The sequence below is a fragment of the Cucumis sativus genome, chromosome 1 (genome assembly GCF_000004075.3).
Source record: "Cucumis sativus cultivar 9930 chromosome 1, Cucumber_9930_V3, whole genome shotgun sequence".
Taxonomy (NCBI): domain Eukaryota; kingdom Viridiplantae; phylum Streptophyta; class Magnoliopsida; order Cucurbitales; family Cucurbitaceae; genus Cucumis; species Cucumis sativus.
In genome coordinates this window covers 7,935,195-7,949,152 of record NC_026655.2, presented here as the reverse complement: position 1 = coordinate 7,949,152, position 13,958 = coordinate 7,935,195, and the positions used below count along the sequence as shown (strand labels likewise).

Below are 13,958 nucleotides of genomic sequence, written 5' to 3'. Positions count from 1 at the left end.
GTTAATTTATTAAATTATAAATAATAAATAAATATGAAATGTATGGTTGTCGTTTTAATTACAATGATTTTCAGCCCCTCAAAACCTCTTCATTTGTATCTTTCAACTTCGTTTGAAATTCCAAATATTTTTTAAAAGATTTCAAAATTTCTATTAAAATATTCATCATCAAACTTGCAAATTTAGAACTATGTAACCATACAAGAGTTTAATAAAATTAAATAAACTAAGTAAATCTAAAATTTGTAATAACAACTCTAGGAATTACATGACTTCTCATCTTTTTCCATTACATTGATTTGTTAACGAGGAAAAATTAATTAGTTTTGAATAATTTGATTTGGTAAACAGATTTCTCTAATTAATTTGATTAGAGGAAGTGTTCGATAATTATTAGTAATGATAATTCCTCGCAAATTTACATTTTTCTAATAACCGTGTAATATCATTAATTTTGTCATATTTTCAATATGCAAAAAATAAGTGTTATGAACTGTTTTTTTCAAAATATTTTTGTCATCTTATGCAATTTTCCTTGTCTAATACATATATTAAAATTTTAAAATTATTTAAATTGGATTTATAACCTAATATACTATATTTAATACTTTATTGTTGTTTAATATAATTCAACCTTTTTACAAGTATTTTATGGGGGCATACGGGACTTAGCTTTCATGTTTGAACTAATCCCTATTGTCATTTCTATCGTGGTTGTCAACTGATACGAAAACGAATTATATTAGGGGTCTAGAAAACGTAGTTAATCAATGAGTTTAATATTTCATTCAAAATTATCATAAAACTTAATCCACGGTACACGAGATTATCCAATTCGCAAAGTGCTACATTGAAACAAAAAAAGAAAAAAAGCATAAATAATTCGAACACATAGACACCCAAGTCTTTCAAACTTTGAACTCCGAACATAGATATTTGCGATTTTCAAGCTTTTAACCTCCTTCAAACGAGCCACCTACCCATTTGATAATGATTCTTGTACTTTTAATAAAAGCTTCTATGTTTAAATCTCACCTACTATATACATGAATTATATTATAAAAACAAGGATTTTTTTTAAAGAAGAATAAAAGAAAGAAAATGTGATAAGGAATAAAGGGATTTAGTCGGCAAAAACATAACCATTTTGTCTGTTCATAGGTGAAGTTTGACTTAGCTTCAAGTCATCTTTGAAGTTTGAGGCACAACGAAATATGATAGACGCAAATAAAATTTCAACTATATACTTTTTGGAAGAAAAAAAAACTATATTATATTTTAGTTTGATCTTTTAAGACTAATTCAATTTTAGTATTTTATTTTATAAATTGTGTATATTTTTATCTTGCATAAAAGATAATTAAGAAAAGTTGAGTTTGTTATACTCGACCAAGTTAATCCAATTTATTAATCCAATCATTGTTAAGTTGGTTAAGAATTATGTCATCATCTAAAAATGTAATGTTTTTCAAATATTATAGCTCAATTATTATTAATTATATTAAGAAAAGCACATAATTTTTAATTAAAATAATTCAACTTTTGTTTCATCAAAATCAATCTTACATTGAGATAAAAGGATTAAATTGAACTTTTTTTTCTTCACCAAACTAAACTAAATTATAAAAGCTACTGGATGTGAATATAACTTAACAATTTTAATATGTGATCAAACTCAATTAATGTTTAAACTCTCATTCTTCAAATTTGATTGTACTAATCAATCATCAAAATAGTGTAAGCTGAAATTAATGATATATATTGTTATTTTAATATAAATTTATGTTTTTGTTCTTTAAAAAAAGTTTCTTTCAAGATTATTATTGTTTATTTAGAAATTTTCTCTAGACTAATCGGACTTCATATTTAGATTTTCACTTTAAAAAAATAAAAATTTCAAAACCCATAAATCAAGAGTTAAAATAGTTATCCAATCATGAACTAAACCAAACTTTGATGATTAAATTGAATTGAAATACAAGTTTAAAGAGTAATTCATTTGCCAAAATGATTTAAATCAATGTCGTTAAAGTTATGTACATTAAACAAAAAAAGAAAAATGTTACCTAACTGTTATGTCACCACCAAGATATTGATAGTTTCTAACACACATACATGTGTGTATTTCATTCTAAAAAACTTAGAAATGAATATTAATGACATATAAGAATATCCAATCAAATATAAAAATAACCATTTACAATCAAGAGATCAGATTGGTACAAATAGAACATACTTCAACTGGATTATTATAGCTAGATTTTCGACCTAATAGTCGCACACTCAGGAAATACACACCAGAAAAGATTTTTTAAAAAATATGAAGAATTTATTACAAATGTCTATAGCCTCTTGAAAAAAATGAGCAAGAACACACAGCAGAAATCCCATATCTCTCCCACCAATTAAAAGGAGACTCCATGAAAAATAAGAGGTGGCGGTGGTGCGGGATAAGGCGGAGGAGCATCGACGGTTCTAGCGCTGGTGACGAGGTCTCGGATGGGTCTGCAGAGTATTTCTTCAGCCATGAAAGTCGCCAAAGCTGCGGAATTAACAAGGCTCTCAAGAATTTGAGCTTTGATACGACCGCGCTTTGGTGGAAGGGTAAAGATCTTCCCCTTTGAAGCTGTTGAAGATGCTGCTGCCATGGCGGAAGAAGAAGAAGAAAAAAGAGAAGAGCTCGAGAGAAGAAGAAGAAGAAGAAGAGAAGGAGGGAAGAATTGAAGGACCCCAAAGATGCATGTGGGGACTTATAGGGCCAACGAGAAATTTTGGGGGTTCTTTTTGGCAAATATTGAATAGTGACACCAACAAATTATTTAGGTTTAATCTAATTTTTTATTATGCCTTTTTCTTTATGTAAAAAGGTTTAAATGTTCAAATTTATTGAGTTTTTCTTGAAGTCAATAAACATTCACTTCTAGTTATTGAAAAACAGCTTGATTGATAAATTTTATATTAGATCTAAACAAGTAACTTATTATTATCTTTAATTTACATAAAAAATACTATATATTATGTGTATTAGGCTGCATTTATCTATATTTATGTATACTATCTAATTATTCGATTTTTTTTTATAGGAAAAATTCAATAACACCCTAGCAAATCAAGCTAGTGGACAATAAAACCGAGCTATCTACATTAAGTATTACATTATTAAACCATATAGAAAAAAGAGAATCACACACAACAAATCCTCCTCGACCTTCTCGAAAAAGAGTATAAAACAAAAACAAAATTAAAATATTTATTTTAAAATTATAAATATAAATTTCTTTTTTAGAATAATTAGAGTTGGCATGCATAAATATGATAAATCTTGAAATACAATTAAGCATTGGTTTGATGGAATTTTATGTAAGATATTCAAATGCATGGCATCTTTGAGAATCTTAGTTGCAAAAAAAAGGTTTTGTTGATGAGCAAATGAAAGGATTTTTCTGTCTATTTTTCCAAATATATGTGGTAATTAAATAACAATATATTATATAATTTTTATTTGAAAAGATTATGAGATTGAGAGCAAAAAAAATTACAAACTATTTTATTGGTCACATCCCACTTTAAAATTAATTTAAAACTGAAAAGCTTTCATTTCATTAATTTGAGATTAATTTTAAATTCATTAAAAAACCAAGATTAAAAAATAAATCCCACTTGAGAAGTAAAAACATAGAAAATGTTACTTTTACTGTTGGATTAATGAAGCTGATTATATTTTTAAGAGTTTAAATATACAAAAATAAATTAGAATATTTATAAATATAACAACCATTTCTTGGTAATAAAATCATAGTTCAAATAGATAGGTATAAATAGTAACATTTCCTGATCTATCTTATATATACATCATCACTCCATAATAATATATTATGATATATTTATAATTTTAAGGCCGGCCATAAGAATAAAATAAGGAAAATTGAGTTTACTTAAATTATCCAAGTCCACAAGTTTTCCATTAGAATAAGGGTTTTGGGTTTTGCTAATTGTGATAATATATATATATTTATTGTAATGGAGGAAATTTTTAATTAAAAAAGTATAGGTTTAACCTCTATATTTTAAGATAAAAGTAAAAGTTCATGAAATAGATAAAACAAAAGTAAACAACCTTGTTTCTTTTGGTTTAATTGCAGAATAAGCATGAGTAGAGAAAAACTTCATGATACAATCGAAACAAGCAGATGGAGAGGAAATGAGAGTTTAGAGATTTCTTTTTGGTAAAGATGGAGAGAAATGGAAGAGAAAATTAGAAATGTATTATATTTAATAAAATTATTTAATATTTTTACCTCAATAAATAAATGTCACAGAAAGATACAATCTGAAAACATCTTTTTTTTCCACCAAAATTCGTATTTTGACATTTCGTGACAACTTTTCTTCCCTCTTTTTAATTTAGATTATTGTATTGAACTATCATAGAATGTTATTTTTGTTGGAGTATTTATAGAGGATTCTTACTTATCCACCTTGGTACGACATTTAATACAAAATTATTGGGATATTTCTTTTTCTAACTTAAGCATTCTAGAACCAAACCTGAGTTCTTTAACAAAAGAAAAAAAAGTAACATGATGTTTTGAATTGAGTTCGAAAATAAAAAGTATTTTTCAAAAATTCATTTTTATTTAACCTAGTTTTTGTGCAACTTTTTCGTACTAATTTTATTGACAAGTTTGTTTGGGTTGCTATATTAATTCTTTTTATATAGATGTGAAATTACATAAAATATCTTTTAAGTCCAATAACCTAATGATTTTAAAATATTTTAATTATTAGTTTTTTGTTTTTTAATTTGGAATTTGTGTTGGTAGTTGTTGGAGTTGGCTATTGAAGGTGGTTGTCGGAGTGGGGTGGTGGTCATTGGAGGTAACTGCCAAGGTTGATTTTCGTTGGTATTGGTTGGAGTTGGTTTATCAACATGTAGTGACCACTAGAGTTGATGGAGGTGGTTGTCGGAGGCTCCTACTGGTGTTGCCTGATGGGAGCGGTTGTCGAAGGTGGTCGGTGAAAACCATGGTGGTAGTGGAGTAGAGGACTAGTGAGAATATTTTTTATAATTTTATATATTATACCGCTTAGGGGAGGGATTATATACTAAAAAAACATTTATTTTATATAAAAGTGATTTCAAGTATTTCTTTCCAACACTCGAACTCTTTTCAAAAGCTAATTTCAATGGTTAATTCTCATACACTACAAACTTTTTTTCAAATTTTTTTTTCATAGTTTAGACAAACTCAAAATTTCATTATAAAATGGCAAATTCACTGTCTCCATATCTTTATGAATTTTATTATCTTCCAAGTGCCATCGGCAACCTTTTTCATATACAGTGCAATCATCGATCCCCTTCAAAGCTTCAAAACGTAATGCTTGCTAAAATTCTTGATTCTTAACTTATCCCAAAATTGGAAGTTATCTTATTTTTTCTTCCAAATGTTGAGATTAGTTTAATTAAATTAATTTAATCAATTACAACACATTTTAGTGAAGCTCCTAGTGGTTAAGATAATACCCAAAGCAACGATTACACATACATTCATAAAAGATAAAAAGTGAACAAAATATGAAGCTTAGGGTTCGATGACTTAAAAAGAAAAAGAAAAGTATTTATAAACAATCAACAGTGTCATGACAGTAGGCCTTTTGGCCTAGCGCATCATAGTGTTGCATTGATCCTTCATCTTGGTAGTTTTGTGACGTTGTGCACTTCTTTAGCTAGCTTCTGTATTACACCATCAAGTCTCTAGCGTGTTCAAGGTTGCAATGCTAATAGGCCTTAGGGACAATTTTTATTATTTCACCTCATCTTTTACTCAGTTGATATGCATTAGGACTGGTGTTTTAGCTCCCTTTAGCATCCATTTCTTAGATATTTGAGCCTACAATATACATTACAGAGAAAAAATACAGTAACCCTATGAATGAGTCTAAATAAAGCTAAGTGAGATAACACATTTTAGGTGCCAGGAATGGTTATTATTTAAATGTAGTGAATTTTTTCTCTCTTGATAGCATAGTGGTGGATATCAAACTATCGACTAATAAATGCTCTTGTAAACGTGTTCTAAAATCTATTATACTTTTTGTGAATTGATATAATGGTTTTGAAATACTTTTATAGACTATTTATTGCTTTGTGTGAGATATATGAATCCAAGAGCTCACTTTAAGAAGCCTAAGATTTATAGGTCCAACCGTATTGACATAAATTATAGTCTTTTCTCTTTATATGGTGTCAATCTGTTCTTTAATACAATGAGTGTCAAGAATTGTATGAGTTAGAAAAAGGTGGTCTCCTCCCTTGAATGGATTGTAGAAGCTCAACACCCATGTCTCCTGATGCAAAGAAAAAAGAATAGTGGCTTAAGGTGGAGCGTTTGAGGTTCTTCTATTTGCATCGACTATAAATGTTTTGACTATAGGTGGCTCGTTAAAGCTTTAAAATACAAGATTATCATATGTGGTTTATCTTCTTTTCTTCGGTGTAAAGAGTTTGAAACTAAAATTCTATTTTAAAAAAAAGTTTGAAATGGTTTTCAATCTACACAAACATGCATCCTCGTTTCTTAAAAAAAAGTTTATATTCTCAATATTATTGTACTAAAAAAAAGTTAGAAAACCAAGTTAGACGGTGTTTATTTGACATATCTTTAATAATTATTTTTAATGATTCTTACATACACCATGAAAACGCCAATAAAGAATTTGTGGAAGCTCATACAAAAGGTTGACAATTTTATATTGTAATATAGAGAAAAAATAATCACGATTTCACCATGCATCCAAAAGTTTAGGCAGACGAAGTTGTAATGTACAGTAATCAAGGATTGAAAATATAAGTGTCGACATATTCATAAATAAGAGAAACTGACATCGATATTGATGATTAATAAGTATCTTCAATATTTTTTACAATAACACGTAAACGTTGTATTTATTTTTTTACAACTTCTTTACCATAACTTTAAGATCAAAATGTGCTGGACTAAATAGTATGCAATCATTTGTATAGAATTATATTGTTTCATGAATGAACACGTCTTTTTCAAAATAACCAATTTGAAGAAGAGACATGACTATTCGAATGACGCACAAATAGTCTATAAATAAATATGTTTTTCAAATTGCTTCTAAGAACTTTTTTCATATGATTTAATCTCGTGGACATTTCTCCCTCCTCTAAACTTTGTTGAAGTTCAATTTATTTACAAAATTACTTAGTAAAATTGTGCTAATAGTTAAGGAAATTTGTTAGATTGAGATTATATATTGGGTATAACAAATTGTTTGATGCTATTATTCATATAACAAAATTGACACAAATATTTAAATCCTCATCATAACACCATAGCTAAGAAGTTTGGTGTTCCTTTGAAAGTAATTAAGATGGTTTGAATTAATTGGAGGACTTTTTTTTTTTTTCAATTCAAAGATAATTCAACTAAATTAATAGCGTCTAATTAAAAGGTTTGAAATTGAAAATCCACAGCTACCACAAAAAAATATATAAATTCTACACTTTTTCAAAATTTGAAATAAAAAGAGGAAAGAACCCTAAAAAAGAAACACATTAAATAATCAATAATGAATATGGAAAAAGAAAATAAAAGGAATTAAAAGGCCATGAAAATAATTGAGGTCATATGTTCTGTCCTACACAGTTATTTCAGGAGCTGCTGAGCACTAATTACTACCATTTCTATTCGAAGAAAAAAGAGAAATCCTTCATCAGTATTGCTATTTTTGAAACAATCACAATATATCTGAATGGGTTCTCTTCATGATCACGACAAGAACACCACGAAGATTGCCCGGAGAAACCGTCGACTCTCTTCCACTGCCGATGCCGGTGCCGGTGTCGGCAAGGTTTATACTTCAAAAGGTCTCCGAGCAAGGCGGCTTCGGCTCTCGGCTCCGACCGCTATTAAATTCTACGATCTTCAAGATCGCCTTGGATGTGGCCGACCAACTGAAGCCATTGATTGGCTTCTTCTGAATGCGAAATCCGCCATTGATGCCCTCTCTCGACCTTTACAAACAGAGGACAACGATTGTAGAAAACAGAGTTTCAGTTTACCTGTTCCTTCCTCATCGTCTTCTTCTTCTTCTTCCTCTTCTTCTTCACAGTTCCAGTCTTACCCACTTCAAAATTTCTCCCAAAAAGTTTGAATTTTCTGCTTTCTTTGTTTTAAAGTTTTGATTTCATTATTTGTAGTTTAGTTTCATAACAGTTGCTGGAAATGAAGTTGTGTGATTCTGTAACAGGGCAACCTCTCTGTCTTCTGTCCAATGATTTTGAATGCCACGACGGGAGAATTTTCCGGCACCCAACCACCGTGTCCAAGTCAGAGCAATATCGGAGCTGGTTTTCCTTTCTTTCCGATGTGGGAATAGCAGCCGCCAACCGGCCGTGATTTTTGAAGGTGAATTTAGCAAAAAAAAAATAATTTATATATGAAAACAGCTTTCTTTAAATATTAATTCATATGGTAAAATTTAAGGATTGTTATATTAATTAAAACACTGGATAGTATAAATTTAAAGTATAAAGTAGTGTAAATGTATGGGTTTATATCCTTCATTTTCTGAACTTTGTAAAATATGGTGTGACAATCGAACTTTTAAATTCTCTCGATTTAATCAATTTAGATGGTTAGTTATAATTTTCTTTAGAAAAAAAATAGAAGCATTCCTTAAATTAATTCCAAATAATCTGTTTTGTAAAACTAAGCTTACAAATTAAGAATTTTTTTTTGAAAGAGAGTGTCAATTGATAGGTAAAGTTTAAATTTTAAATTAATATAATTCTTTTTTTTTTTATAATTATGTTACGATTAAATGAGTAATATTTAAGGTCAATTATGCCTTGAATATGTATGAAATTAATTTTGAAATGGTTAAAAGTGATTTAAAAAAAAAAATCAGAAGTTTATTTCATAACATCTCTTTAAAGTATGGTTCTTTTAATTTTATAGAATTGGAGACAATAATTTTTTTCATTTTTTAATTATAAATTTTATTCTTCAAAATTACTCTCCTTAGAATTAAACCATTAATTTAGAACAAATTAAATATAATATTTTACTAAAGGATTTTAAAAAATGATAAAATTGACAAAATATTCCTCGTTTATAATAAAATAATTACGTGTAGTTCGTTTTTGTCGAGTAGTGTAAATACGTTGTGTTTTTATTATAATTCTAAAAGGACTATATTATAAAATATTATTTAAAAATTTATAGATTGTTAAAAAGAAGGTAACTTTTAATAAATCTATTTTACTTATCAAATCTAAAACAAAGTAGGTTTAGGAAGGGAACCCATTTATTCTTTTAGTCTAAAGCTAGTTTATCAAATAATAACTAGTTTTCTACTAAATGTATAGTTATTAGTTATCATCAATTACTTTAAAAGTTATGTCAAACTGTAAAGTTTGAACACGATGTATAAAAATGTATAAAAAAGAATTTTGTAGCTCAAACAACTATTCGTGTAAAATGATCGAGATAAATAATTCTAAAACATTACTAGTATCTTTTCTTAAAAGAGAAAATACATTATATATTTTGTCACATAGAATCGACACCGGTGGGATCGGATGAATAGGGTTAGGTCTTATGAATTTGACTTGTAATCATTAGATTTTGGATTTTGTTGATGAAACGTCTATGTTCGTTTTAGATGGGATTGTCGGAGCTTTTCTGACGGTTTTGTTATTCCATCAGAATCATTGGCTTCCATGACGGACAACACACAACGACCCACCAGCCATACTTGTTTTTTGACCATCTGCTTTTTTTGAATCTCAACTCCACTTTATTAATTCAATATTTGTTTCTAAATATTCATGTTCGTCTTTTTCTTTTTCAATTTCATTTCGAATTTACCAACGAATTGTTGCATGTTTTGTGTTTGTTTATTGACAAATTTAATATTATATCATTCAACGGTTGTCATTAATTCAATAAGTTGTAAAAGAGAGGTTTTTAGTTTTGTTACCAAATAAGGACGTGATCTAACTAAACCAGTTGAATTATAAAAGAAATATTATTGATGATTGGGCTCATAATTCTTTTATTATAACAAATAAATTGAAAGTAAAAGCATTATATAGCCCCATTTTTCTCATACTACGATTCTTTATCAATTTGAACAGGTTGAGTTTGTTATGGTGTTTGGCTTATGAATTTCTTTATTTTAAGAGATGTGTTTTTATTGTCTTTTTCGAACATATGGTGATTTGACTGTTTCACTCGATTTTATCCGTGTACAACATGTGGTATCTTCCTTTATATATGATCTTCAAGTCCTTTGTTATGACTTCAAATATATTGAAGCTTCTATCATGTCGTGTGGGGTGCCTAGTTGAATAGCTGGTAGAGTGCTTTTGTAATTAAGGAATTTCTTAGTATTTTTGTTGTGTAGTTATCATAGGTTGTAAATGATTGCATAATATCATGGAAATCATTGGAGATTGGAGAAGCCTAATTGAATAATAAATTTAGAAGGATCACATTCACGGAACATGTTTCTATGTGTTGTAGTGTACAGTTAAGGAAGTCAATTCAGAGGGAGTTTCCACAATAGTTTTGGATTGACCCAGTCGTCCTTAAACAAAATATCTAACTAGAGGATGTTATACTTGATGAACTTTAATTCTGTATAATTTTGTTTTTTTAGGCTTCTAATAAATATGATAAGATTCGAACTTTAGATTGCAACATGCCGAATTTCTAAAGTTAATTTTTAAACCTAATGTTTGACACTAAAAAAAAAGTAATAATGTTACCAAATAAAAACTCGTTTTTAGTAAACTAAACGTGGTTAAATTCTCCATCCTATCTATTTAGTCGGTATTTAAAAAAGAATGTTTAATAAATTTTATAAAACTTCAATAATTTTTAATTTTACCTTAACCTTTCATCGAAAAGTTTTAAGAAAACATAAAACGTGAATTTTAAAATTCAAATACATGCCAAGTTAAAAGTTTATAAACACTTTTTTTTATAACATATTTTAAAACACTTTACATGGTTAGACACAACTTGTAATGAACTATTACATTTATAAGAAATACAAATATATATATATATATATATTAATGAACATAATTGGGATTATAATTAGTGGGGTTTGGAAGGAGAAAAAAAGAAAAAGAAATTAAAAAGAAAAGAAATCACATGACCCAAATAGTTATAAGTAGTGTGTGGATGATGATGGTGATTGTGGGGGATATGCATATAAGGCAGTAGCAGCAACTTTTTTTCTCTTTTTCTTTGGTTGGTTGGTTACAAAGGTGTCAGTTTCTCAATCTGGTTATGTTTATTTCTTTGTGTATAATACTCTTAAAACTGCAAGTTTCAGTCAAACCCACAGGTGATGAAGGAGATGTGTGTGTGTGGCCCCTCTCTCTCTCTCTCTCTCTCTCACTCACTCACTCTCACAACTCCTACTCCATATGATCTCTGCTTCAATTCTTAAAATTCTAGGTCAATTATTCACCACTATTTTCACATATAACAGATTCTTTTTTCCTTTGGTTGCCTGCTTTGGAGTTTGGACCACCCACCCCCCTCATATATTCCATTGCTCTTTCATATTCTCACACTCCAAAACCCCCCCTACACTTTACATGCTACCTCTTAATACTCACACCCGTTAATAGTCCAAACAAACCTTTGCATCAGTTAGAGAAAAGAGGAATGAAAAAATATACAAAACTGGTCCCGGCGAGGCTCGAACTCGCGACCTCCGGCTCATAAGACCAGCGCTCTAACCAACTGAGCTACGGGACCGGTTGATGAAACTTTGCTTCATTTAATTTAATTAATTCAATTTTAAGTAATACATATATTTCAATGGCTCAATTATGCAAAAATGTCAGAATGATAAAATATCCAACACTTCAAAATTCAGAAAGCATAATTCATAAACTTATTTTTGTATACTATTATTTACATACTTTTACCTATTTAAGAAACTGTGTCGACTTTATTATACATTATTATATGAGACCAAGTCATAAAGTATATGTCCATTTTTAGCTAATATTATATATACTAATTACTCTGTAGTCTGTACAACAATAAGGGAGAAATGGGTTTACGATAATAAGAAAATATTATTCCAATAACTATTGATTTCTTTAGAAAAATTATGACTTCTTTTATAAGCATAAAGACTAATAATAATAAGTATAAAAATACATAAAATTCTCCCCCTCTCAGTTACTTTATTAAGATAAATTTTTCATTAAGAAAAAATAACATATATCTATATTTACCATTTCTAAATATATACTAATATTTCCTATTCCGAAAACAATTTCTAGAAAATGAGACAAATTCCACTATTTTAATAAATAAATGAATAATTAAGTTATTAAATATTAAATATATACTTTTCTTGCCTGCTTTTCCCTCTATGTTTAATGTCTCCACGATTTTCAGCTTAATAAAAAAAGAAAAAGAAAAAGAAAAACGGTTTGAGTTTTCTAATTAAACTTGTGATGAACCAGCTGTGTATTACAAGTTATTTAATATCTAAATATGATACAATGTTTTGATTTGCCAGTAAATTTAAGAAAATCTGTTGGGTTATTTATAACTTTATATGTCACAAAATCATATAGGATTTGGATTCTCTATGATTCTCTAAAAGCAATAATAAATCATTATAATATAACTTATATTAATTAAGACCACATCCAGCTGTGTGATCTAATAAAATAAAATAAACCCATATAAGTATTCAGAGAACTTGAGGATTTGTTTAGGATTCGACATTCAATAACATGAATTTAAAGATTAAGATCCCAACCATAACTTTTTTGTAAATAACATATCAGATTCGAATACTAATCCCTTCCCTTCCTTATATGTATTAACTTTAATTAAAAAGGTAAATACTTCAAGATACCATGTGTTTAGTTGATTTTGTTTTATGTTTTTGGATTTAATGTGTTTTGAGAGAAGAGGTAAATTCTATTTTTAAAAACTGTTTTTGGTTTAATTTTAAATTTTAAAATGTGAAATTAGATTGAATAAAGATATCAAAAATCATGCTCAATTCATCTTTATTAGAAACTAAAATTTGCATGACGTAATGGAATATAAATTTTTTTAAAAAATAATCTTACAATCAAATTTTATCTAGAATTAAAAATATAGTAAAATATAGTAAAATAGATTTCTATTCATTTAGTTCATAAGGTTGGAGAGGTGGATTTAAACTTTATATCTACTAATACCTTGAGTTTAATTGTGTTATATTTGCAAGTGTTCTTTCTTTCTAACGTAATTCCAATAATGGTTAATGGCTAACTAGTTCGAAAAATTAGTTTTAAGATTTAAAAATATATTATTAAACACATTTAAAACAATTATTTAAATTTAAACTTTTGGTTTCTAAATTTTGTGTCAAACACATACTAAAACCATGAAATACAATAGTGTTTTCAAGTTTTATATGTGGGTCGTCTTAAATATCCCACTTTACATCAGAATGATATTTTAAAAAAATAATATTAAAAAAACGGTATTCAAACTAAGAAATACCTAAAAGTAACTTGAATGAGACTAATTTTGATGTATGAGATGAGAACTAGTAATTAGGAATTGAGATCCATATTTGAAAGTAGTCAAAAAAAGAGGTTTGAAAAAGAAGATGGTTGTATGTGTGATTCTGTTGATGATTAGATAAGATTGTATGTCTCTCATAGGCCATGTGAAGCCATTTTTGGTGCTTTGAAGCAATTGGGCGAAGACTAGGTTAGAAGAGATGAGAGAGTAATATAATTGGGAAGCCCCACCAACTCACCTAAAGAATCTGACATTGATTTTTATAGAAAGATTTGGTGTTACACTAAATAAAAGAAAATAAAAACTATCAAACTTTGAAATTTCTTCTCTAATAATATATATATATATATATATATATATATA

The 13,958-nt window shown here is 28.1% G+C and overlaps 1 protein-coding gene and 1 non-coding gene across 4 annotated transcripts; one reads left to right on the top strand and one right to left on the bottom strand.

The window, feature by feature from the left end:
• Positions 1 to 7,621: 7,621 nt before the first annotated feature.
• LOC105435209 (transcription factor PCF8) lies at positions 7,622 to 10,060 on the top strand. 3 transcript variants are annotated; one of them, XM_031882476.1, is made up of 3 exons: positions 7,622 to 8,178; positions 8,281 to 8,438; positions 9,697 to 10,060. In XM_031882476.1, exons 1-2 carry the CDS (start codon positions 7,783 to 7,785, stop codon positions 8,407 to 8,409), a joined length of 525 nt encoding a protein of 174 aa, XP_031738336.1. In that variant the 5' UTR covers positions 7,622 to 7,782; the 3' UTR covers positions 8,410 to 8,438; positions 9,697 to 10,060. The 3 variants fall into 3 exon arrangements, with proteins under 3 accessions (XP_031738336.1, XP_031738333.1, XP_011653401.1); XM_011655099.2 differs by having other exon boundaries at positions 7,626 to 8,178; positions 9,741 to 9,975; XM_031882473.1 differs by lacking the exon at positions 9,697 to 10,060 and having other exon boundaries at positions 7,623 to 8,178; positions 8,281 to 8,678.
• A 1,676-nt stretch (positions 10,061 to 11,736) lies between these two features.
• TRNAI-UAU lies at positions 11,737 to 11,810 on the bottom strand. The gene has a single exon. It is a non-coding gene; the product is annotated as a tRNA-Ile (tRNA).
• Positions 11,811 to 13,958: the final 2,148 nt, after the last annotated feature.

What these genes read in the sequence shown, in the direction of transcription:
- LOC105435209 (XM_031882476.1), top strand. Translation starts at nt 7,783, where the DNA reads ATGGGTTCTCTTCATGATCACGACAAGAACACCACGAAGATTGCCCGG. An exon ending in TTCAAAATTTCTCCCAAAAA is followed by an intron (nt 8,179 to 8,280) that starts GTTTGAATTTTC and finishes ATTCTGTAACAG; the next exon opens with GGCAACCTCTCTGTCTTCTG.